This window comes from Entelurus aequoreus, linkage group LG03 (genome assembly GCF_033978785.1).
Source record: "Entelurus aequoreus isolate RoL-2023_Sb linkage group LG03, RoL_Eaeq_v1.1, whole genome shotgun sequence".
Classification (NCBI taxonomy): Eukaryota; Metazoa; Chordata; class Actinopteri; order Syngnathiformes; family Syngnathidae; genus Entelurus; species Entelurus aequoreus.
The window spans coordinates 77,459,376-77,483,185 of record NC_084733.1 but is presented as its reverse complement, the minus strand read 5'-3'; the positions used below and the strand labels follow the sequence as shown (position 1 = coordinate 77,483,185).

The 23,810-nt window shown below is 40.6% G+C and overlaps 2 protein-coding genes across 5 annotated transcripts in view; both read left to right on the top strand.

The window, feature by feature from the left end:
- The window catches only part of LOC133646891 (lateral signaling target protein 2 homolog), an 83,991-nt gene that overhangs the window by 38,950 nt on the left and 21,231 nt on the right, over positions 1–23,810 (top strand). The gene's annotated exons all lie outside the window — the stretch shown is intronic.
- Positions 8,985–9,860, top strand: LOC133645796 (opioid growth factor receptor-like; the record flags this gene model as incomplete). Its single annotated transcript, XM_062040669.1, has 1 exon — positions 8,985–9,860. A coding segment is annotated over exon 1 (876 nt), but the record flags the coding sequence as incomplete, so codon positions are not given.

Sequence of the window (23,810 nt, the reverse complement as noted above, 5' to 3'; positions counted from 1 at the left end):
CACTTCTGTGTTGTTATTGGTGTATGCTGCATCCCCAATGTCCATTTATTTCATTTATCTTTTTTTTTAATGTGGTGGCGTATTTAGATAGATAGATAGATAGATAGATAGATAGATAGATAGATAGATAGATAGATAGATAGATAGATAGATAGATAGATAGTACTTTATTGATTCCCTCAGGGAGTTCCTTCAGGAACATTTACATTTAAGCGGTAGTGTACAGAATTGAGATCGAATTTAAAAAGTTAAAAGTAAATAATGGGGGTGTAAATGGAAAAATAAAAATAAAATATTACAATAAGAATAAAGATAAAAAAGCAACAATAAGAATAAAAAATATAACGGTAAAAATAAGAATATAACAAGAAAAACTAGGCAGCAGTGACTGTTGGAGCCAGTTGGAGCCTATCTATATTATTTATTTATTAATTGTTTGACAATGAAATCAAATAATGTCAAGAATGATGTTAATGAATTATTGGATGTTTTGGATTTCATTGTGATTGACTGATTGTTTTCAGCTGCTCACGCTCCTACTGGTGAGCCACTTCCTCCTCCTATAATTAAGAAGACAGGACAGCTGGGTGCCCTTTGTCTGTCTATCATGTTGAAGGAGTGAGGAGTGAAACAGTTTGTTTACCGCTAAAACAACTTATTTTGAAGCCACGCTAAACAACTTATTTTGACGCCACGCTAAAACAACTTATTTTGAAGCCACGCTAAATAAGTTATTTTGATTATGTTGAAAGTCAACCACGGAGAATATTTTTTGTTTGTGAAAATAAATTATGATCATTTGGAATCTAGAAATATCTCCGCGAGTGCTTATTAAGGAATTTAGTAAGTCAAACACCTCCTCCTCAAGACTACTCTGCATTACTTTATTTTTATTTTTTCGAACTTTTTGGAACGCAAGAGTAGCCGCTACAAGTAAACAAACTTCATTGAAGACCAACCAAGATCGCGCTGCACCGATGACAGCCAGCAGCCGGCGGGCCGTGAGTAAAATCAGCTGATGACGCAATGAACGAATGAACGCGCCGCTGCGCTGTATGGAATCATTCGAACAGATTGTGGATGTGAAATGCAATAAAACAGGATGTTGCAAGGACATTTAAGAATGAAATAAGTAGACATTAAATTGAGCTGTGTGATTACCTGGAATGATGTCTGGCACACCTGAGACGGCAGCTGAACACGAGGACATGCTGAGAACGCGCATTGCTTCGCGCAGAGGCAGACTGGGCGCGTGCACGAGGAGGCTAAATGAAATAAAGACTTTGATGACTGATGTTAGAAATGCTGATAAAGTCAATGATGCATTTGAAGTATTTAAAGGAGCTGTGGATAAATTTAAAAATGCTCACAACTTTGTGCAAGAATTCTTATCAGAAGAGGAAAAGGAAAATGATTATTATGACTGGTATGATCCCAGAATAATAAATTTGAATTATTTTATGAAAGATGTTGAAACATGGAAAAGAGAAATTGCACAATCAAAAGTTGGACCACTGGACAGCATATCAAATGTATCTCACAAATCAAAGTCTGCCACTGGATCAAAAGCCTCCAGATGTTCCTCAGTATCCTCAGAATTAAAAATTGCCAAAGCGGAACAAGCTGCTACAATGGCTCGAGCTGCTGCACTTAAGGAAAAACACACCTTGCAACTGGAGGAAACAAAGCTTAAAGCAAAGATGGAGCAAATGCAACTGGAGGAAACAAAGCTTAAAGCAAAGACGGAGCAAATGGAGTTGGAAGCAGACCTCGCAGCATCAACTGCTAAAATAGAAATCCTTCAAAGTGATTTAATTCATGAAAGCCATGATGTGGCTCAGGAACCTCCAGGTGATGGCATGACTGAGTATTATGATTCTCACCATGATATAGAATCTATGGAGAGCAATGTGGACTTTATAGAGTTCGGTGCAATACCCAAGACCCCACTTCACCAAACCATCTTAAGTCTGCACAAGATAATGTGGTTATCAATGCTGCTCATGATAACTTGGATATGGTTATTCAAAGACAAAGTGACATCGCAAAACTCATTGTCTCACAGCAAAAACTGTCTCTACTACCAGCAAGAGAGATTTCGGTGTTTGATGGTAACCCACTGGCATATCAGTCTTTTATCCATGCATTTGAACACTTGATTGAAGACAGGACTGATAATGATCAAGACCGACTCTACTACCTTGAGCAGTTTACCTCTGGTTTGCCAAGAGACTTGGTTCGCAGCTGTTTGCACATGGAAGCCAGTAGGGGCTATAATGAAGCAAGGCGCCTCTTAAAAGAACACTTTGGAAATGAGATGAAAATATCGGGAGCTTATTTGGAAAAAGCCTTGAATTGGACAGTGATTAAAGCTGAGGATGGGAAAATGCTGCATGCATATGCACTGTATTTGAGAGGATGCTGTAATGTAATGCAAGATTTACAGTATTTGGAGCAGGGGTGTCAAAGTCAAATGGACGGAGGGCCAAATAAAAAATTTAGCTACAAGCCGAGGGCCGGACTGTTCGAATGTTCATTGAAAAATTTTTAAATGACGCATATAGTCTAGTGAACCTAATTGAACCTACTGAAAACCTAACAAATATATTCCAATATGATCAGATAAATAAAGCAATATTTTCTTATGGCTCTGTCAGTAATCTTTAATTTTCAACAGACACAAAAGACAAATTTCCTTTATATAAAAATCCCCATAACATGAACATTAAATGAAAGAAACCGGTATTCAAGGCACCATCAGTAGCCTATATTTTCTATTTTAGCAAAAGTGGGCTAAATTTACTTCAAAGAAAAAAACAATAATAGCAATTTTCTATCATCCACTCAACTGAAATATTTTTAAAATATAATTAAATTGAAATACAATAAAATAAAGTGCAAAAATCTATAAATCAAAAACAACACTTTGTTTAAGGAGAAGTAACATGCAGTGAAAACAAATATTAAATTTTAACTTTTAAACTTGAATTGAGTAAAAACTCTAAATATGTGATTGCACAGTAATGTTCACATTAAACCCCCCTCCTCCCTCCGTGGGAGGGAGGCGAGTTGGGTGCCCGAAACCCCCCGCTGGTTTCGGCCCGCCCCTTGGCGCGCGTGGCACGGCGGGCTCCGCGACCCGACGGCTGGCCCTCGTGGCTTGACGGCGGGCGCGTCCCGACGGGCCGCGCGTAGGGGTCAAACGCAGAAGTCTCAGGGCCTCGTGGTGAGGGGGTGGCCTGCGGGTTTCGGCCCGCTTGACCCCCCCGCTCCGCTTGGCGCGCGCGGCACATGACGGGTTCCGCCACCGACGCTCGGGCTGCAGCCCGACGGTGGTGCGGGCCCGGCGGTGACGCGCGGTTTGGGGAAACAAAGCAGAAGTCTCAGGGCCTCGGGGCCGGGTTTCGGCCCGCCCCCTTGGCGCGCGTGGCACGGCGGGCTCCGCGACTGACGGCCGGGCTGCAGCCCTTCGGCCGGCAGGCGCGTCCCGGCGGGCCGCTCGCCCCCTTTCGGAACCTTGGACCGGCATCCGCTTGGTGCGTGTAAAAGATCTGCGGTCTAAAAAAAAAAAAAAAAAAAAAAAAAAAAAAAAGATCTGCGGTCTGCGGGCCGGTTCTAATAATAAATCAAGATCATCCCAAGGGCCGTAAAAAACCTTCTCGCGGGCCGGATATGGCCCGCGGGCCTTGACTCTGACATATGTGATTTGGAGGAACTTGACATCCCATCGAACTTAAGGCTAATTACATCCAAACTACCCTACAAACTCAGAGAAAGGTGGCGAAGCACAGCTTATGAGACACAACAGAGAACTGGCAGGAGAATCAGATTCAACAACTTTGTGGATTTTGTGGAAAAGTATGCCAAGATGCTTTTGGATCCGTTGTTTGGAGACATTCAGGACCAAATAACAACAAAAAGGCCTCTCCCAAGAAGCACAAGTGAACTAAAACCAATCAGCCAAAGAAGAAGCAGCTTTGCTACTTCAGTAGCTGTTAATAGAGAGCCAGCAGGATGCACTGTAAAACAATCATCTGTTCCACAACAACCTGCTCAAACCACACCCAGTGGTATCATCCCTTCATGTGGATATTGTCATGGCAAACATGCTCTGATTGACTGCTCACAATTCAAAACACAGTCACATGACAATAAGGTTGACTTTTTAAAAAGGCATGGATATTGTTTTGGTTGCCTACTAAAAGGTCGTTTAAGCAAAATTTGTAAAAGAAGATTAATGTGTCATGTTCTGCAAAATGAAACATCCTACTGTACTTCATATTCCAAATGAAAAAGGCCCAAGGCAGGAAACTCAAGCAAAGCCCACTGCTGAGACAGAAGAAACCCCTATAAGCATTGCTCTTGTTTTAGCCGGTGATGCAACCGGGGCCGGGAAAGACTGTGCACTTGCAATCGTGCCAGTCAGAGTTAAGGCCGGAAAAGGGAACAGGTATGTTCAGACCTATGCCTTTCTCGATCCAGGCAGCACGGCAACATTTTGCACGGAGAATCTAATTGACCGACTGAATGTGAAAGGACGCAAAACAGAAATTATTTTGCGAACAATGGGACAGGAAAAAAGCCTGCAAGACCTATGAGGTCAGAGGACTGGAGGTTGGAGACTTGGAAGGGTTCACATATCTGGACCTGCCGAAAGTGTACACACAGAGCAAGATACCTGTCTCAAAGAAAAACATCATCACAAAGGCTGACTTGAAGAGGTGGCCATATCTTGGTGGCATTGACTTAAAAGAAATTGAAGCAGACATTGAACTTCTTATTGGGACTGATGTTCCTCGGGCAATGGAGCCGTGGAATATAATAAACAGTCAAAAGAATGGACCATATGCAGTCCAAACCAGACTGGGATGGGTGGTAACTGGACCACTCAGTTGCAGTGCTACAGAACATGCTGGGCCCATTGTAGTGTCAACTAACATAATCTCAGTAATTGAGCTGAAGGACCTCCTCATCAGACAATATAACCAGGATTTCTCTGAGAACATATATGAGGAGAAAAATGAGATGTCAGTTGAGGATAAATGTTCTATGGAGATCGCCTCAAGTTCAGTCTTTCTTAAAGATGGACACGATCCTCTGCTACTGCCTTTCCAGGATAAATACAAAGTCACACCTCAGGATAAGTTTAGAGAGAAAGAAAGACATCGGCATTCCTCCTCTTCTTCCAAAAAAAGCCATGACAAAGATAAAGAAAAGGTCAAGAAGGACAAAGGAGACAAACGTGACAAAACGGAGGAACTCAGAGATCTGTACGGTCGGAGGGGAAGCTTACCTTTTAACCAAGAGCCAATGCCCTTAGAGGCTGATCCTTACACATTCCCATACGCCGGAAAAGGAGATGGCAAAGACAAGCACAGAACAGTTGAAAAGGAGAAAAATAACAAAATCAAGGACTCCACCAAGGACAAGACCATGGACCATGGAACAAGGAAACATTCAACGAGACCATGGAACAAGGAAACACATAACAAGACCATGGACCCAAGACCATGGAACAAGTAAAGACATTTCCAGATGCCAAAGCCTTTGTAAGAAGTGTTTTGGTTAAAACTAAGACCAACACAGTTCAACGACCAATAGATGAACTCTGCCTGCTAATGGAAGCAGCTTGATGGACTGAGGGGGGCTTCGGTTCTCCAGACTCGATGACTCGATGACCGCTTCAGATATGACCGCTTCAGATATGACTATGGACTTTGATGAGACTTGACTAATAACCATCCATCCATCCATCCATTTTCTACCGCTTATTCCCTTTGGGGTCGCGGGGGCCGCTGGAGCCTATCTCAGCTACAATCGGGCGGAAGGCGGGGTACACCCTGGACAAGTCGCCACCTCATCGCAGGGCCAACACAGATAGACAGACAACATTCACACTCACATTCACACACTAGGGCCAATTTAGTGTTGCCAATCAACCTATCCCCAAGTGCATGTTTTTGGAGGTGGGAGGAAGCCGGGGCACCCGGAGGGAACCCACGCAGTCACGGGGAGAACATGCAAACTCCACACAGAAAGATCCCGAGCCCGGTATGGAACCCAGGACTACTCAGGACCTTCGTATTGTGAGGCAGACGCACTAACCCCTCTGCCACCGTGCTGCCCTTGACTAATAACTCAAGTAACTTAATTAATTTTGAATTTGAAGAACATAATTTTTTGGATTATATTGTTCTATTATGGCTCCTGTGAATATTATTATTTATGTAATTATTTTGCTAAAGCACACAATTAGGGGCCGGGATGTTGGAGCCAGTTGGAGCCTATCTATATTATTTATTTATTAATTGTTTGACAATGAAATCAAATAATGTCAAGAATGATGTTAATGAATTATTGGATGTTTTGGATTTCATTGTGATTGACTGATTGTTTTCAGCTGCTCACGCTGGTGAGCCACTTCCTCCTCCTATAATTAAGAAGACAGGACAGCTGGGTGCCCTTTGTCTGTCTATCATGTTGAAGGAGTGAGGAGTGAAACAGTTTGTTTACCGCTAAAACAACTTATTTTGAAGCCACGCTAAACAAGTTATTTTGATGCCACGCTAAAACAAGTTATTTTGAAGCCACGCTAAATAAGTTATTTTGATTATGTTGAAAGTCAACCACGGAGAATATTTTTTGATTGTGAAAATAAATTATGATCATTTGGAATCTAGAAATATCTCCGCGAGTGCTTATTAAGGAATTTAGTAAGTCAAACACCTCCTCCTCAAGACTACTCTGCATTACTTTATTTTTATTTTTTCGAACTTTTTGGAACGCAAGAGTAGCCGCTACAATTGGCTACCCGTCAGGGAATTGAACCCCGGTCTCCCGCGTGACAGGCGGGGATACTCACCACTATACAACTCTGACTGGCACGATTGCAAGTGCACAGTCTTTCCCGGCCCCGGTTGCATCACCGGCTGAAACAAGAGCAATGCTTATAAGGGTTTCTTCTGTCTCAGCAGTGGGCTTTGCTTGAGTTTTCTGCCTTGGGCCTTTTTCATTTGGAATATGAAGTACAGTAGGATGTTTCATTTTGCAAACATGACACATTAATCTTCTTTTACAAATTTTGCTTAGATGACCTTTTAGTAGGCAACCAAAGTAATATCCATGCCTTTTTAAAAAGTCAACCTTGTTGTCATGTGACTGTGTTTTGAATTGTGAGCAGTCAATCAGAGCATGTTTGCCATGACAATATCCACATGAAGGGATGATACCACTGGGTGTGGTTTGAGCAGGTTGTTTTGGAACAGATGATTGTTTTACAGTGCATCCTGCTGGCTCTCTATTCACAGCTACTGAAGTAGCAAAGCTGCTTCTATTTGGCTGATTGGTTTTAGTTCACTTGTGCTTCTTGGGAGAGGCCTTTTTGTTGTTTTTTGGTCCTGAATGTCTCCAAACAACGGATCCAAAAGCATCTTGGCATACTTTTCCACAAAATCCACAAAGTTGTTAAATCTGATTCTCCTGCCAGTTCTCTGTTGTGTCTCATAAGCTGTGCTTCGCCACCTTTCTCTGAGTTTGTAGGGTAGTTTGGATGTAATTAGCCTTAAGTTCGATGGGATATCAAGTTCCTCCAAATACTGTAAATCTTGCATTACATTACAGCATCCTCTCAAATACAGTGCATATGCATGCAGAATTTTCCCATCCTCAGCTTTAATCACTGTCCAATTCAAGGCTTTTTCCAAATAAGCTCCCGATATTTTCATCTCATTTCCAAAGTGTTCTTTTAAGAGGCACCTTGCTTCATTATAGCCCCTACTGGCTTCCATGTGCAAACAGCTGCGAACCAAGTCTCTTGGCAAACCAGAGGTAAACTGCTCAAGGTAGTAGAGTCAGTCTTGATCATTATCAGTCCTGTCTTCAATCAAGTGTTCAAATGCATGGATAAAAGACTGATATGCCAGTGGGTTACCATCAAACACCGAAATCTCTCTTGCTGGTAGTAGAGACAGTTTTTGCTGTGAGACAATGAGTTTTGCGATGTCACTTTGTCTTTGAATAACCATATCCAAGTTATTATGAGCAGCATTGATAACCACATTATCTTGTGCAGAGTGATTTATTGGTTGAGTCTGATTTACAATCTGGGTCTTGTGTTTTTCAGTTGCGTTTTTGTCTTGAGGTTTATTTAGATCTTCTGATGTGTTGGTGTTCCTTTTAAGTAGAGGTCTGTGGAGACTTAAGATGGTTTGGTGAAGTGGGGTCTTGGGTATTGCACCGAACTCTATAAAGTCCACATTGCTCTCCATAGTTTCTGTATCATGGTGAGAATCATAATACTCAGTCATGCCATCACCTGGAGGTTCCTGAGCCACATCATGGCTTTCATGAATTAAATCACTTTGAAGGATTTCTATTTTAGCAGTTGATGCTGCGAGGTCTGCTTCCAACTCTATTTGCTCCGTCTTTGCTTTAAGCTTTGTTTCCTCCAGTTGCAAGGTGTGTTTTTCCTTAAGTGCAGCAGCTCGAGCCATTGTAGCAGCTTGTTCCGCTTTGGCAATTTTTAATTCTGAGGATACTGAGGAACATCTGGAGGCTTTTGATCCAGTGGCAGACTTTGATTTGTGAGATACATTTGATATGCTGTCCAGTGGTCCAACTTTTGATTGTGCAATTTCTCTGTTCCATGTTTCAACATCTTTCATAAAATAATTCAAATTTATTATTCTGGGTTCATACCAGTCATAATAATAATTTTCCTTTTCCTCTTCTGATAAGAATTCTTGCACAAAGTTGTGAGCATTTTTAAATTTATCCACAGCTCCTTTAAATACTTCAAATGCATCATTGACTTTATCAGCATTTCTAACATCAGTCATCAAAGTCTTTATTTCATTTAGCCTCCTCGTGCACGCGCCCAGTCTGCCTCTGCGCGAAGCAATGCGCGTTCTCAGCATGTCCTCGTGTTCAGCTGCCGTCTCAGGTGTGCACCTGCAATCATGCCAGTCAGAGTTAAGACGGCAATCATGGAGGACGACTGTGTGTGTGTTTACGACTCGACCTGGGACACAGAGAGTGATGGAGAGGACCAGGCCAGAGATGGTCAACATCGTCGATCCAGTCAAGACAAAAATAAATCTGGTTGGACTTCAGAATCGTGGCATCACATGCCCAGAAACATGAGGGCAGCAAAGGACATGCAGAACTACAGAAGAGGATACCCCAATCTTGCAGATGAAGAGTGCTCAGAGGACAAAATGAACAATTTGCAGTTTTACATCAATAAATTCCCCTCTTCACCTGATAATGTCTACATTGAATCGTTCCTCAAAGAATGGAAGAATGACTACAAAAAGCTGGAGAGAGTTCACTCATACATTCAGTGGCTGTTTCCACTCCGAGAACCAGGGGTAAACTACATGGCTTCTGAACTCACCAAGAAGGAAATTGAGGCCTTTAAGAGTAATGATGATGCAAAAAAGAGGCTAGTGGAGTCCTATGAACTCATGTTGGGCTTCTACGGCGTCCGCCTGGTTAACAAAGAGACGGGTGAAGTGACACGAGCAGACAACTGGAAAGAGCGCTTCAGGAACCTTGAGCAGAACTTGCACAACAACCTGCGCATCACTCGCATCTTAAAGAGTCTGGGCGAGCTAGGATTTGAGCACTATCAGGCACCGCTCGTTCGCTTCTTCCTCGAGGAGACTCTGGTCAAGAAAAACCTCACCAGTGTTAAACACAGCGTACTTGACTACTTCCTGTTTGCGATTCTGGATAAACAACAATGCCAGGAGTTGGTGCGCTATGCCTACCTTCACTTTGAACCAAAGGATACATTTGTGTGGTGTCCCAGGAAGATTCAGAGGCAGTTTAAGAAGTTCAGAAAAAAAGAAAAACATCGGCATTCCTCCTCTTCTTCCAAAAAAAGCCACGCTAAACAAGCCACGCTAAAACAAGTTATTTTGAAGCCACGCTAAATAAGTTATTTTGATTATGTTGAAGTCAACCACTGAGAATATTTTTTGTTTGGGAAAATAAATTATGATCATTTTGAATCTAGAAATATCTCCGCGAGTGCTTATTAAGGAATTTAGTGAGTCAAACACCTCCTCCTCAAGACTACTCTGCATTACTTTATTTGTATTTTTTCGAACTTTTTGGAACGCAAGAGTAGCCGCTACAGTGACCATGGTATGAAAAAAATGTGCCTTTTACGTCAGAAATTATTAAATAAATCAACTAGGTATGTATCGAGTTACATGTAAATGATGCTACTATGTACGTTCATTATATGGTTTCTCTCATTTCAGAAAGAAACAACCCAGCATTAGCGACTTCGTACAAAGGAAGGTCTGCACACCACAGCAAGTGGCTGCATCGACTGATGGTATCCTGAATATGTTGGTAACTGACATGAGGCCACTATCAATGGTGGAGGATGACTGTTTCAGACAAATGATTCACGTCCTCAACCCTGGTTACACTCTTCCGTCGAGGACCCATTTTACCAAACTGATGGAGAGGAAGTACGAGCAGACATGTCAAGCAGTGAAGACTGACATTAAAGCCACCCAGAGCAAAATTGCTCTGACTACTGATGTGTGGACAAGTGTAGCTACGGAAGCCTACCTTGGCATTACATGCCATTACATTGGAGAGGAATGGAACATGAAGTCTATCTGCCTTACGACCATGCCACTAGAGGAAAGACATTCAGCATCCAACATTGCAGAATAGTTGGAAGAGGTCGTAGCCAGGTTTGAAATTCCCCCAAGCAAAATTATTGCTATTGTACATGACATTGGTACCAATATAGTGGCTGCAGCAAAACTTCTTGAGGAGAAGCATGGGTGGTCTTCAGTCCGCTGCGCTGGGCACACCTTGCAGCTAGCGATCTATTCTTCACTGAAGCACTCAAACATTGAAAAAGCAGTTGGGGCTGCAAGATGTCTCGTGGAACATTTCAGAAAAAGTGAGGTAGCCTGCAACAAACTGAGACGGAAACAGCAACAAATGGGAACAACCCAGCACAAGCTTGTTCAAGATGTAAGCACTAGATGGAACAGCACATTTTATATGATTAGCCGACTGCTTAAGCAAAGGTGGCCTGTAACTGCCACGCTGTCCGACTCGACTGTTACACAGAGAGGCAAACGGTACCTTGACTTAAAAGCCGACCAGTGGAACCTACTTGAAGAGCTTTCCAAAGCCCTTAAACCCTTTGAATGTGCCACTATGTTTATGAGTGGGGAAAAATACACGACAATCTCTGCAGTACCTCCACAAGTCCACCCAGACAGTTGTCTTCGAGTCGGCAGCAGTTCAGGCTTTCCAAGTCACTGCTACAGAGCAGCTTCAACAGTGATGGAAGAAGGAGACTACCTTCTCTGACACAGCACCGAACACGGTGATCCTCTCCTCCGCCCTGGACCCGAGGTTCAGAAAACTAAAATTTCTGATGCCTGAGCAGGTCTTTAAGGTGCAAGCCAAAGTGCAAACAGAGGCATTCGAAGTGAGAAGGGATCAGCAGCAGCAGTGTAACGGTGTCCATGAGCAAACCAGTGTTACATCCACCATTACTGTAGCTGCTCCTGCACCTACAACTCCTCTTTCTTTACTTGACTCACTCCTTGATTCTGATACCAGCAGTGAAGAAGCGCATAGAGAGGGGGAAGGTGAGGATCCCAATAGCCTAGTGAGGAACGAGGTCCTTACATACTTTGGAGAGAAGCCCCTTCCCAAGGAAGAAAATCCATTACATTGGTGGAAGGCTATGAGAATAGATATCCCACCTTGGCCAGGTTAGCAAAGTCGTACTTGTGCATTCCTGGCACCTCAACACCATCTGAGCACATCTTCTCTGCAGCAGGCAACATCGCTTCCAAGAAGAGAGCCAGCCTTAGCCCAGAGCATGTGGACATGCTAACATTTTTGCATTGTAATGCACAGTTTCTTGTAAGTCAGTGAGAATGTGGGTGTTCCTGCACAACCATTCTTTCATACTCCAATTCTACCTCTCTGGCCTGTTGTTAAATAGCCATTTGGCAAAGCCTGTGAAACACTTGGTTTGTGTTATGTTTTTCTTTGTTATTCAAACTGAAGACTTGAATAGGTTATTATTATTAATGTTTGACAATAATTGGAAAGGCCTCCTATCTGAAAATGTTCAAAACAAAATTGTTTTTTTTAACTGTTAACGTTCAGCTACAAACAGAAGTGCACTTTATACATTTTTGTTGTTGTTGTTATTTATTTTACGATGTTTAATTCATTTGGCTCCTTATTTAAAAGGAAGACTTTAAATGGTTCTTGTGTTGAGAAAAAATATAAATGTTATGTGCACTTTATAAAAAAATATATTTTTGTAGCATTTGCCTTGTTCTATTTGGCAAGTTGAAAGAACGTGGTGCCAGTATGCTGTTTTTTTAAATAAAATACTGGAAAGGATAGAAATGTAGTTTGTCTCTTTTGTCCGATTATGAATTGATTAATCGAAGTAATAATCGACAGATTAATCAATTATCAAATTAATCGTTAGTTGCAGCCCTAATATATATATACATATATATACATACACACACACATATACATATATATATATATATATATATATATATATATATATATATATATATATGTATTTTTTTTTTTTTAGTTTTTTTTTTTTTTCACCACGGGCTCTTGCTTCTAACATACTCCTAATACGTTTTTCCTAATCTTCTTTTCTTTATTATCAATCAGAACTGTCACCATGACGTCCCCCGGCCCTAACACCCCATGAAGTACATTTACGGGCATTGACTTTCATCTCACATGGACATTGTTAACATCCATATTATCAACCTTTCTGTTTGGTCCTTGTGTGCCAACTGTTTAATGGCAAATGTTTTTGAAGAAACTGCAAATGTTCTGTTTTGCACATTTTACATTGATCAGGATTTATTTGATTTAAGTATGACGTTTCGAGCAAGCGCTCTTTTTCACACTGCTGTGGCAGTGTGTGCGGACCTTTGTTTCTTTCTTTTTCTTGTAAGTTCCTTTTTTGATCCAGCACCCATCCCAATTGTTTTTTTTTTATTTGTTTCCCTCTGTTTTGCACATTTTGAAAAAATAAATGTATAGTTGAAGAATACAATTTTCTTGTGATTATGGTATGAATAGGACTTACAGTAAGTGCAACAGTGGTGTAGTGGAGGTGTAAAGGTCAGTTTTCTAAGCATTTTGGCATTTTTTAAGCATTTTCTAAGCATTTTTTCAGGCCCAAACTGAAATAGAGGTCACCCAAATTTTATAAGGGACACCAAAAATGTTCTGACCGCCCGCGAAATGTCCCTTATTTCAAAGTCTGGGTGTTGGCAACCCTACCTGACTATAACTTATTTGGATTGACTATTACTTCTTTGGGTTGTCCAGGCAAGTCAGCACTGTTGTCATGAGTATGATAAATACCCTATATCAGTGGTTCTCAAACTTTTTTCACCGAGTACCCCCTCTGAAAACACTTGGCTACCACCATAATGACCAACATTAAATTACATTATCAATCAATCAATCAATGTTTATTTATACAGCCCTAAATCACAAAAGTCTCAAAGGGCTGCACAAGCCACAACGACATTAGCACACTAGGCCTTAATATTCATTTAAAACAAGACATAGGTTTTATTTAAAAAGTATATTTATTACTCTTGGTCACTGTAACATTACACACAGTTTGAACCGTAACACTGTTTTTGAATATTTAATTAAGTGATTCTTTCTAGTTGGAGTACCTCTAGTACCTGTGGTACATGTACCTCTAGTGGTTCATGCTTTTTTTTTATAAGGGACGATGCAAAATGTCTAACCAGTTTACATAACAGCTGCTAATTCTGCCAATTAGCTTTACAATTACATTTCATTAACATTATTTTATTCAGAGCTGTGGCTTCTTCACAAATGCTATTGTTTGCACCTTCACCTGTCATGCATTAGTGCACTGCGTTGTTTGTGACTCTTGCTGCAACCTGCAAGTAAAAGAACTGAGGCCAGGCGAAGCAATTAAATGGCTAGTCTCTGTAGAGGTGCTTCTGTCGGCACAGTCGATGGCGAGAGGTTGGAGAAGAGAAGCAAACTGCTGAGCAGAGCCTAGTGTGGCTTCATATTTAGCTGGCTTTCTGGGGCTCTTTGTGAATGTCTCATTCTGCTTACCCGCCAGCCATGCAGTCATTGATTTGGTGTCACTTGTCTGGATTTAGGGCACTGACCCTAGTGCAGGGGTCAGTGCAAACTCGTTGCAGGTTCCGGAAGTAACCTGAGTCCACTGAGCTAGGTGTGGCAATGATTAATGATGAATAGTCGTGGAAGTTGTAAGATTTAAGATAGCACAAAGAGAGGCAGCCTATTGCCTGAGGGACTAGTCGGTTTAATCAAAGTAGATCTCTACTACTTTGAGAAATGTAGCCTAAATAACAAAAACACTACACTACAGTCTGATGTGACTTTTTAACTTTTACATTATCCTATAGCAGATATGGTATTAATGAAGATTAAATAATTTCTGTGATTAATTATGGAGAAGATTGATGATGAGCATCTCTGTTGTTTTCATGCAATTTTTGTATTACCCAAATGCTATTCATCCATCCATTTTCTAACGCTTGTCCCTTTCAGGGTCGCGGGGGGTGCTGGAGCCTATCCCAGCTGCACTCGGGCTGAAGGCGGGGTACACACTGGACATGTCGTATTGCCCAAATGTTGATAGCTATTTAAGAGGTTCTGCATTAATATACCTCCACTTCCCATAGCTGACATAGTATTGTCCTTCAAACCACAAACTATCCTCTGACGATTGCTACCAGGTAGTACACTCCATTTTATCTCAATCAATTTATTCATCCATCCATCTATTTTCTACCGCTTGTCCCATTTGGGGTCGCTGGATCGGGGCTCGAGCCTATCAAACATGATTAATCAACAATCAATTCTACTGTGTATAGTTGAACAAATTTAACTGATGAGGAATCAACATAGTTATGGGGCTACCTGTTGCCAGGCAATATTCAGAGAGATCAAACATACATAATTGTCCCATAGACCAAACTAAAACATTTTAAAATGCCAGCCGCTCCCACTAGCTGTGTGAATGACAAGCTCGGGGCTGGCAGCACTGTGCCCCTAAACCAGGGTTTCCCAAACTACGGCCCGTGGGCCGGATCCGGCCCGCCAGCGTCCAAAATCAGGCCCGCGGGAAGTCCCAAGTATAAAAAAATTTAAAAAAAATTAAAATAATTTCTTTCTGTCTTTTCTTATCCACTTTGTACCGTTTGCTACTCACGGTGTCTCCTAGCCGCTCAGGCAAATCATATTGTCTAAAAATGCATTTTCTCATCGATAATGTGACATCGCGCGCGCGTAAAGTGCGCTATATACATCTAATATATATATATATATACATATCTATATATATAGATATATCTTATATATATAGATATATCTTATATATATATATATAGATATATATGTATATACAGTATATATATATATATATCTATATATCTATGTGTGACAATCATTGGAACTTTACCTTTAACTTAAATATATATATATATATATATATATATATATATATATATATATATATATATATATATATATATATATATATATATATATATATATATTTATATATATATATATATATATATATATATTTATATATATATATATATATATATATATATACAGCCCGGCCCCCGGCCAAATTGTTTTAACCCAATGCGGCCCCCGTGTCAAAAAGTTTGGGGACCCCTGCCCTAAACATACACAGATAGACACACACATTTACTGTACACATCACTTACACAATTAAAAATACACACTGCTTTGACACAGCCCTCTTTAGTAAGGTACTACAAATGCCACCTTATGGACCAAGGGAGTGGAGCCAGACGCGACAACAATTTATTTTTCGTCTAATAATTATGAAAATATTGTGTGCCTGCGTATACTGTTTGACATTTAAAGTACCAGTATAGTGAAAAAAACAAGTTGCCTCTATAATTAAGCTAATATCATATATATCTGATGTATGACACCTAAAGATTTATAGAGTTTGCAAGTAAATAGATATGATCAAAATAGACACGTCATCGCGTGACATAGAGGTAGGAACCGCAGATCCCTTTCCTACCAACAACAATACAAATCATGCAGACTTTAAAAGAGGCAACAATGATGGTCCAGAACCTTATATTTTTGATCCTGAATATAAGGATGGTGAACTACAAGTTTTAGAAGCGCTGCTTAACGGATCCAGCTTTAGTGAAACACTAAACATCATGTAGCAGTATTGCTAAGTGCTAAACAAGACATGCAAACTACAAACATAATAAAGCGATTGTTTACTGTACATTGTCTGCTCTTACTTTGATGACAACTGATAGGATGTTCATATCTTCCCGTTTAGATGAATAATTAATTTTAATCCACACGAAGGGTTAAAAAAGTTGCTGCTGAGTCTCACACTGTTTTCTGTTGAAGTGTGTTTGTCTCGATCTCCAGATTAAACCGAGACGCGATGATGCGGGAGCAGAACGGCAGCAAACAAGACAAGTTTCTTCTTCTTTACAGTTCAAGGCAGTTTGCATCCATATGTGTTGCATTACTGCCATGTTCAGTTTCATTTTATAATTACGTTAAAGTCTCTCCTTGAGTCCAATGCAGCATAAACTATAGTTAACTTTCGGTTATCAATGCTAAAAATACTTGGTCTGCGTTAGCGCTTATAATAACAACATTACTAATATTTGGTGAATATTCAATTCACAAGGTGAACATAGAATATTGTTTGTGGCTTTTGTTTGGTTATTTAGATAGTTTAGTGGGCGACATAGAGAGCCCCCATAGACTCCATCTTTAGCGGACTTTTTATTTATTTTTTTATTTATGACTTAGAATGCATTAAAAAAAAAAAACGTCTACATGTCCCACATACGGTTTGTGAATTATAGACAGCACATTTCTTTCTACATGTCTTTTCTAATCTTTGTGATAATATGGTCAGAGTGCAGAAGGGTTACTACTGTGATGTCAATCTCCAGAAATAGCCGAAGGTATTCAGAGCGGAATATTCAAAATGGCTGACTGAATTTGTGGCATTTGGTGATGTTTAGACGGTATTTTCACATACTTTTTGGATTGTAAATACAATTGAATATTGTTTAATGGATACAACGAAACACAATTAAGCATTTAAAGTCAACTTGTTTTTCCACTCTACTGGTATTTTACTTTTTGTGATGGCGACAGTTAGGGATGATGTTTGATAAGAAATTATCAAGTTCGAGCCCATTATCGAATCCTCTTATCGAACCGATTCCTTATCGATTCTCTTATCGGATCCAGATAGGTTGTTGTATATGGGGGAAAAAACACAATATTTGGTTTAACAAAAGCTCACTTTTATTTTATGAGAAAAAAATAAAATAAATAAATAAATATTGACTGTTGTTACCCCCCTAAAAATAAAAAATAAAAAAAAAATAAAAATTGACTGTTGTTACCCAAAGTATATTAAGTGGGATTTTTCAGAAAAACAAATATATAATATACAGTAACACAAAAACAACCTGTCTCTGTGATCACTATAGGTCAGGGGTCGGCAACCCGCGGCTCCGGAGCCGCATGCGGCTCCTTGACCACTCTGATGCGGCTCAGCTACATACATGCCGACAGGCTGTAGAGGGCGCCAAATACAGTGTCATCACGCTCTGATATTCGGGAGTCTCCCGGGAAAAATGAGAAGGTTGGCAAGTATGACGCTATCAAGCGCCATTCATTCAAAACTCGCAGGCTGCACTAACATCAAATTTCCACATTAAAGTGCGTGCCGGTGCGTGTGTCGGAGACCCCTGGTTAACATAGCACAAAGCATTTAAGCTTTGTATGCAGTGTTTTTCATTTTAAATTTTAAAATTTTTTTTGTGGCTCCCATTACTTTCTTTAATTTGTGAAACTTGCCAAAATGGCTCTTTGAGTGGTAAAGGTTGCCGACCCCTGCTATAGGTGTATAAATAATAATATAGTGTTAAATAAAATCAGTCCCTTGAGCACGAAACTGAAAATAATACAGCTCTCCAAAAAGTGCACTTCTGCTGCTATTGGAACATCCTTCTGGGGTCCATCAGTGTGGCTTCCTCCAGGAATGACTGCACGTCCTTGTCCTGGAGGGAAAATGAGGGACAGACCCAGCATAGAATTAGGGGGGAAATTAGCTGAATGTGAAGACTAGGGTGTCTGTTATTAAGTCTTTATCATTAGTATGTGGAATTAAATGATGGAATGGAGTAAGTAATGAAGTTAAACATTGTACTTATATGATCCACTTTAAGAGGTTGTTCAAATTAATAGTGCTTACAAAGTACAAAGAAGAACTATGAGAAATACTTTCAACCTTATTGAAAATAAGATATTTTTCATCTCAGTATATTAATAATGACTGAATTAATTAATTACATATTACAAAACTGTTGTATATACTAATTCACAGCTGTTATTTTATTATAAAAAGGTCAGTAAATGATGTATATATTTGTAAACGCTCTGAAGTGGGAAAGCCACACTGGTTTAAATGTAACTTAGATATTGGGTTTCACAATGTAAAGCGCTTTGAGTCACTTGAGAAAAAGCGCTGTATAAAATGTAATTCACTTCACTTCACTTCAAAGGGGTAGGATTAAAGAAGCTTTACTTCTTCCTACTCCTTTTTGGACATGATGTAAAGTGAAATGATACGAAACTGTGATGTGTTATGCTGTAAGTGTGTTCATGTACGAAATAAACTAAAGAAAGAAAGAAAGCACTAGTTTATTAGACAGACCTGCAAACTCTGGAGTGGTGTAGGCTACAAGATAACATTAACGTTATCAGACACATACAAAAAGGCTAACGTTAACGTTATCAGACACACAAAAAGTCTAACATTAACGTTACCGTTAGACACTGACTATGCTTAGGTAACGTTAGTCTAGCTAACATTACTACAGTCCTCGTTGACATAAGAGGTAACCTTATTTTAGCCTAAAGGCTACGAGTGAGCAGATATGGAAATTAACCGGCAACAGTTAACGTTAGTTACTCACCAGCACTATCACTGGAATTGGCGCCATGCTCTCCGAGGGTGGGGGGGTGGGCTCGCGGGGGCCCGGTTGCTGGTGGGGCGGGGGCGGTCTTCCCGTCCGGTTGTGGGGAGTCTCTGGGCCCCCCGGACGGGGCGTCCCGCCTTTCTGCCCGTGTGGGGTGTGGGCTCTCGCTGGCTTGAGGTCTGGCTGTCCCCTGCTTCTCTTGTGCCTTGTCCTTTACCGAGTGCGTCTGTCTGCAGCCTGCTGCTGGTTCTTACGGGCTGCACGGTGGGCCTGGCTCTGGGGTTCCTGTCGCTGGCCGGCCTGGCTGTGTGGGGCCGGTGGTCCCTGGTTCCCTGGGCACCACACCTGCTGTTTGTGGGTTGGGATCTCTGGGTGGCTGGAGCCGTACTCTGGCTCCCACACACACTGGGAGTCAAATATATTGTACATACAAATAAACATATACTCACATATATACCGTTATTCATACATACATACATAGATACCTACGCTCCCACATACATACACAAATACCGTACATACCTACATACTCAAAGTTCGTACATCCACACGCACATTCACTGTACACACATACACATACTGTACATATACATTCACTGTACAAACATACATATACACATGCTGTACATAATGTCACGTGGGGGGGTCGCAGCTGGCTGCGGGGTTGTTCTTCCCATGCAAAAAACGGCTCCGGACGACAGCGTGAAGGTGAGCTTGGATTTATTCAACATAAATCACTAAAACTATCACACACGCAAACAATAAAGCAAAAAGGCAAGCGTGCCTAAAACACATGAAGCTTAATTACTTGGCACAGATGACATGGCATAATCAAACACTTACTTGACATAAACGCGTGACAAACACAATGCAGGCAGAACGAGTGATGAACAAAGGTAGACTTAAATAACAGTGACATGATTGGAACAAACAGGTGCGTGACTCAAAATGTAAAACAGGTGCGTGACATGACAGGTGAAAACTAATGGGTGACCATGGAAACCAAACCAAACAAGGAAGTGAAACCAGGAACTAAGAAAGTGTCCAAAAAAAACAAACAGCACATGGCCAAAACAAAAACATGATAAACAGACATGACACATATACAGTACATTCACTGTACAAACATACACATACACATGCTGTACATATACATTCACTGTACAAACATACATATACACATTCTGTACATATACAAGTACATATACATACATACACTCATGCACATGATCACGATTCATCAAACATATATTAATGTTGTTGCTCCAGGGGAAACTGGGTAACACATGGCACACTGACAAAGCTTAACCTATTGTTACTATTACAATCTACAAGGTTAATATAGGTTGCTTCTCTTTCTTCCCCTCCATTTTTCTGCATTCTTTTGTATCTCTAGTTATCATTACGTATATGTATTGTTGCATTTGAACAACTGTATTGTTGATAATAGAGGTAAATTATTGGTATTGTTCATTATCAATAGCGCTATTTCTATTGGTATTTGTATTGCTCCATTTGTAGTGTAATAATGCTCATTGTCAATTCTGTATTATTATTTATTTCGCTAATTGCTTCTTTGCTATCACTTTTACCATCATATTTGTACATATCGTATTTGCTGATGTTGCTCTATTGTTGTTGTTGTTGTGTTTGCTGTTGTTGTTTTTGTCTCTCTGTCTAATCCCCCTCTTGTCCCCACAATTCCCCCCTCTGTCTTCCTTTTTCTCTCTTTCTATCCCCTCCTGCTCCGGCCCGGCTGCATCAAATGATAATATAAATACATTTAATAAAGTCAAATACAAATAAGGCAACAAGAGAAGTATCCTACACTTCTCTTTTGTAAAGTAAATCTGAACAGCTGATATGGGCATCTACATCAACTATATGATTTGCCTGAGAAGCTGGACAGGACAAAAAAACACACAAAAAAAGGATTCGAGTCCATGAAATCGGTTCTTTTCTTATCGAACGGTTCTTTTCTTATCGTTATCGAACGGTTCTTTTCTTATCGAACAACCGGTGTAACCGGTTTCGAACATCATCCCTAGCGACAGTAGACCTTACTGTCGCCATCACAAAAATGTCGGCCCTGGACTTCTTCTGGTCAGTTAAAATCAGAAAGATATGTGCTTTTCCATGCTCTTGGTCCACAGCAGCCTGCTCAGTATCTTCACTCTGTCACTGTTCATAACAGTGAAAGGAATGTGGATAGAATTAGCCTCAATGTGAGCCAGCCACCACTTCTGGGATGGCAGAGAGGCTGTGGGTCATCCTGACAATAAAAGACTCATGGCAGCATAAAGGAACATTTGTTTCCAGAATACACCCAATATAGTGTTGCTATCATTGTCAGCTAGTACATCTGACAGATTGAGTTTGTTGCATCCCTCAAGCTGGTAGCCTTAAGCAGAAAAAGAGATTACTATACTTTTTTTCGAACTCCATATTTTTCCAAATATTTTCTCTAAATTCAACTTGTCGACATCTGCTCCAACTGTTTAAGTCGCAACACTCAAGGCACTTTTCAGGTACCTAATGCAACAAACACTTTGAACAAGTTTTGTTCTCATGTTGTTGCCTAAAACCACCTGGGTTTTAAGTCAAGGGGAACTTGTATTTCACCTGATTTGTGATTTTGGGAACTAAAAATACAACTTCAGCTCCAAATCATCAAGCCAGTTCTAGATTGTACAACCAGATTATTTGTTGCATGAAACGTTCCATCCGGATGATGGTAAACAGGGTATCTTAACATATCACCGCACAACAGTCAAGGGACCCGGGACACGCCTTGAGCCAAATCCAACCCGTGTGTGTTTCCCTACCAGACCGAGAAACAGACACAGAGGTCACTGCCAAGTCCAAATGTCACATCAAGAGAGGCTAGAAAAAAAGAGGCACAGATTAAGCCATCATTCCAGATGGGTGGATCACTCTGAGCCACTGGACTATTTAATTCTAGTTGTCTGATGGATCCAAATCTTCGCCCAGTTGATTACGGTAGATTAAAACTGTGGTAATATTTCTAAGTAATTTGTGGTTAAGTCATACATCCATGAGATGTATAAAAGTTCCACTTGAGCCTTACAAACCTGAAAAAAATAATGCATATTATTTTACAGAAAAGGAAGTTTCTGCCATTTAGCTCACTCCTGCTTTCATTGCTGAATCTTGATTAATTTGTTTATGAACCGATGTCCCCATAAATATTTTGGGAGCCTAGGATTGTAGCTGAGATAGGCTCCCGTGACCCCGAAGGGAATAAGCGGTAGAAAATTGATGGATGGAAGGATGGCAATCAGAAGGTAGCCAACAGGGCTTTGAATAGAGTAAGTGAGGTTTCTCTTCAAGTCCTTAAGAGGGTTTAGTGTGCTCTTCAAGTGTCTGTCTAGCTATCAGACCCATCTGCACACTTGGAATGAAAATGAGGTATAGGATGTGCAGCTCATAGTGAATGTTGATAGTGCATTGGCAGCCTTTTGAATGGCTGTAACCTTTTGCTAATTCACTGATTACAATTGGAGCAGGAAGTTGACAATACTTGTGGATTTATTGGATTGAAGTTAGCTTTGCATCTTTCTCAGAGGTCACACAGGACGACTGACAGTGGAAGTATCACAGGACACACCCCAAGGGACGAGAGAATGCTGAATCATGTCCTGACTTACTTAGTTCAACAATCACCCCTTTGCTAAATCTTTGCCATTGTATTGTAATACACTGTCACCTGTATGTGACTGATTTGTCGTATTCACCCAAAACAGTGGCCATAATAGTTGTAGGCTGATACTTAAAAGGTGAAAACACATTGTACACACAACATAGTAGAACTATGTTCTAAACATCGCTTCGGATGGATTTACACTGTATGTTTAGTGTTTTGGCACAGAACTGCAATCTGCATGTGGCATTGGGTTGCGAAGGCGGGAGCGACATCATTGCCTCACATTGCATAATTGGGTGTGACAGTCATTTCAAGATGATTTAAAAACAAAATGTACTGGGTTTTGCGAAACAAATCAGAGAAGGGTTAAGGCTTTCTTTACAAGTGTCAACAGAATTGTAGACATTGTCCAGCGCAGTCAAAAAGGGCCGTATTCTCCCATATGCATAAGGTGAAAAAGTTGATTTTAGCTGCGCGGAATCCTCCCCCTCGACGTAAGTGTCTGCCTCTACGCACAAGATATGCGCCCTGCTGGTATTCTCGCACCAATTTAGGTACTTTTGCCCGATGCGCCTCTGAGGCTGCAATAGGTTCCCCACCCCGGGAAGGTGAAACATATATTGCACATTAGAGATGTAACGAAAGGAACATTTCTTATCACAGATACCATGACCAAAATGATCACGTACAACCGAACCTTGCTTTAGGAACCCCTCTATTCGTGAACATTTCGATTTACAAACTTTTAGATTGTGCCAAAAATGCCTCCATGTGCAAACCATTTTTGCCTGCAGGCAAAACGCAGGGCGCAGAATTTTTGGGGAGATGGAGCCCTTTTGGTCACTTGCTGCACAGTAGACTTCTAGACACTTCTCAGCGCTTCAACGTGTGTGCCTTTTCGCCTTTTGACAAGTTTTTTCCATTTTGCTAACTCACTATGAGTCCAAAAAAGACAACAGACCAGCGTGGCAAAAAAAAGACTATTTGCGAGGAGCACATTAATGGTGCTCACATGTATGGAAGAATTGATGAAGCAGGCTTCGTCCCACAGACATTTTTAATTG